This window comes from Sinocyclocheilus anshuiensis, unplaced genomic scaffold (genome assembly GCF_001515605.1).
Source record: "Sinocyclocheilus anshuiensis isolate Anshui unplaced genomic scaffold, SAMN03320099.WGS_v1.1 scaffold23457, whole genome shotgun sequence".
NCBI classification, from domain to species: domain Eukaryota; kingdom Metazoa; phylum Chordata; class Actinopteri; order Cypriniformes; family Cyprinidae; genus Sinocyclocheilus; species Sinocyclocheilus anshuiensis.
Genome location: NW_015560444.1, coordinates 1 through 2,057, shown reverse-complemented (window position 1 = coordinate 2,057; position 2,057 = coordinate 1). Strand labels below are relative to the sequence as shown.

The 2,057-nt window shown below is 38.9% G+C and overlaps 1 protein-coding gene across 1 annotated transcript; it reads right to left on the bottom strand.

Moving 5' to 3' along the window:
* Window positions 1–545: 545 nt before the first annotated feature.
* On the bottom strand, window positions 546–1,803 carry LOC107681668 (testis-expressed sequence 10 protein homolog; the record flags this gene model as incomplete). Its single annotated transcript, XM_016477990.1, has 3 exons — window positions 1,597–1,803; window positions 861–1,369; window positions 546–755 (listed from the first exon to the last, which is right to left on the bottom strand). Coding segments are annotated over exons 1-3 (902 nt in total), but the record flags the coding sequence as incomplete, so codon positions are not given.
* Between the last annotated feature and the right edge of the window lie 254 nt (window positions 1,804–2,057).

Genomic DNA, 2,057 nt, shown 5'->3' with positions numbered 1-2,057 from the left:
AAAATAATGATCTTTAAAATAGCATCATATGACCCCTTTAAAGAGAAGGAGGTTAATCCTGATTCCTTTAATTTATTATTTAAATATAACATTAAAAATTACTTTGCAATGTGCCATTTTACTGTACAACAAACCTTACATTACAGTGAATACGCATAAACAATATTGACTTTGTAAAACAATTTTCTTAACAACCTTAATGCTTGTCTGTGTGCCACTCCCTAAATCTCGCCATTATTGTCTGTTCACTAAGAATAAAGAATAGCATCTCAAAGTGCATTTAGTTTTTTGATTAAATTAATATATTCTCTACATTTACAATGCAAAAATAAGACAATTAAATGCTAAAACCAAAAGATAAAGATTTTTTTTTTTTTGGTGATATACTGCACGGCAAGACAAATCAAATGTCATTGGGCCCTAGTTTTGGCACCTCTGATATAAACATAACTTTCATGCAGTATTCAGTCTGTCTACATGGAGTACATATTGATAATGGAAAGAGAAATGAGTCTGCAGTCATTTACTGTAACAATTAAACATACCTTAGCCGATAAGTGGAATGTGGGGTGGGAACGGCTCCAGAATTTTCAAACACTTGGATCCTGCCCTTGCCAAAGACATGCTCCTCCCAACTCACATCCACAGGTGTCACCGAGCCTTTCTCTCCAGCCCACATTCCAAGGCCAATCATGCTGGTCACACCTTCCTCCAGAGGTCTTTCCTCAACAACTGCCTGCAGAAAACTCCCCAACCTGAATGAATACATAAATTATTAATAAATAATAAGACAGCAAACGACACAGAAAGAATGGGGAGAAAAAAGGACTGAATTTAATTTTTTTTGGAATGCAACACACCTGAGCAGCACAGTGAGTCTCCATTGTTGTGCTGTTACAGAGCGATTCGTGCTGATAGTCAGAGCAAAGCCCCCTTTCCCGGATTTATCCTGCCCTGTTCCAGCTTTTCGCTTCTGGGAGATGAGCTCTAGAAAATTTGTCAGAAGAACCGTATGCCTCTGAGAAAGAAGTCCAGGATAGTGCTCCAGCAGCACATCCAGGACCCGGAGAGCATCTTCCTGGATTGCTTCTGAGATGTGAGTCATGGCACAAGTGAGGTGGGCGCTGAGCAGAGGGAAGAAGGGAGCTACACGTTCGGCGGAGATGCACTGAGCGATGAAACGCAGCAGACGCACTGCAGCTGCTCGCACAGAGCCATCTTTGTCAGTGAAGAGTGCCGCCACCTCAGAGAGCACCGCTGATGCATGCAGCTCAATCAGAGTAGGCTGAGCTGACAGCAATTCCCGCAAACCCACCAGAGCTCCCTGCTTTATGTTACTGTTGATGTGGTGTAGCTTGGACAACAGATCCTGAGAGAGTGGAAAAAAAGTTCCAGTTACTCCAGTTGTGCAACTGTCAATGCAGATGAGTCAAAATAAAGGTGCATCTTTACAATATTATGTTGCATTGATTGATACACCACACTGTTATTCATTTGATTGATGCATTGATTCATACTGATGTATTTTTACACCCCTATAATAAACCACGAAAGATAAGGATCAGTGGAAAGTGTGACATTGTGTGTTTTATGTACCTTAATGTCAAGCTGCCTGTGCGTTGTTGGCCCTGAATCCGCATGCTTTAGCTGCTCTGGTAAATGGATAGCTTTTGATCTGAAGTTGACGTTTGTTGCATTGTCTGCTTTTGGCTTCTTTTTGCCAACCTTTAGCTGAATTTTCTGGAAATCGCCTTGCCTTTTTTGCTTTTTCGCTTTCATTCTTCAACCGTTAAAGAAAAAAAAAAGAACTGGAAGGAAGAAAAACAAAACAACAGTAATATAGATTTCGTATTATTAAATTAAAATGTACATTTTAGAATAAATAAACATCATCATCTTCAGAATTCTTTAGTTAAGCTATTCCCAAAATAAAATCGATATAAAAAAATAAAAGCAAGAAAATGTGAAATTACACCAAACTAAATATGCAACGTTTAATCCTCAGTCTTCTCCACCTTTTTACATATCAATTGTACGTTTAAATAGAACTTCACAAG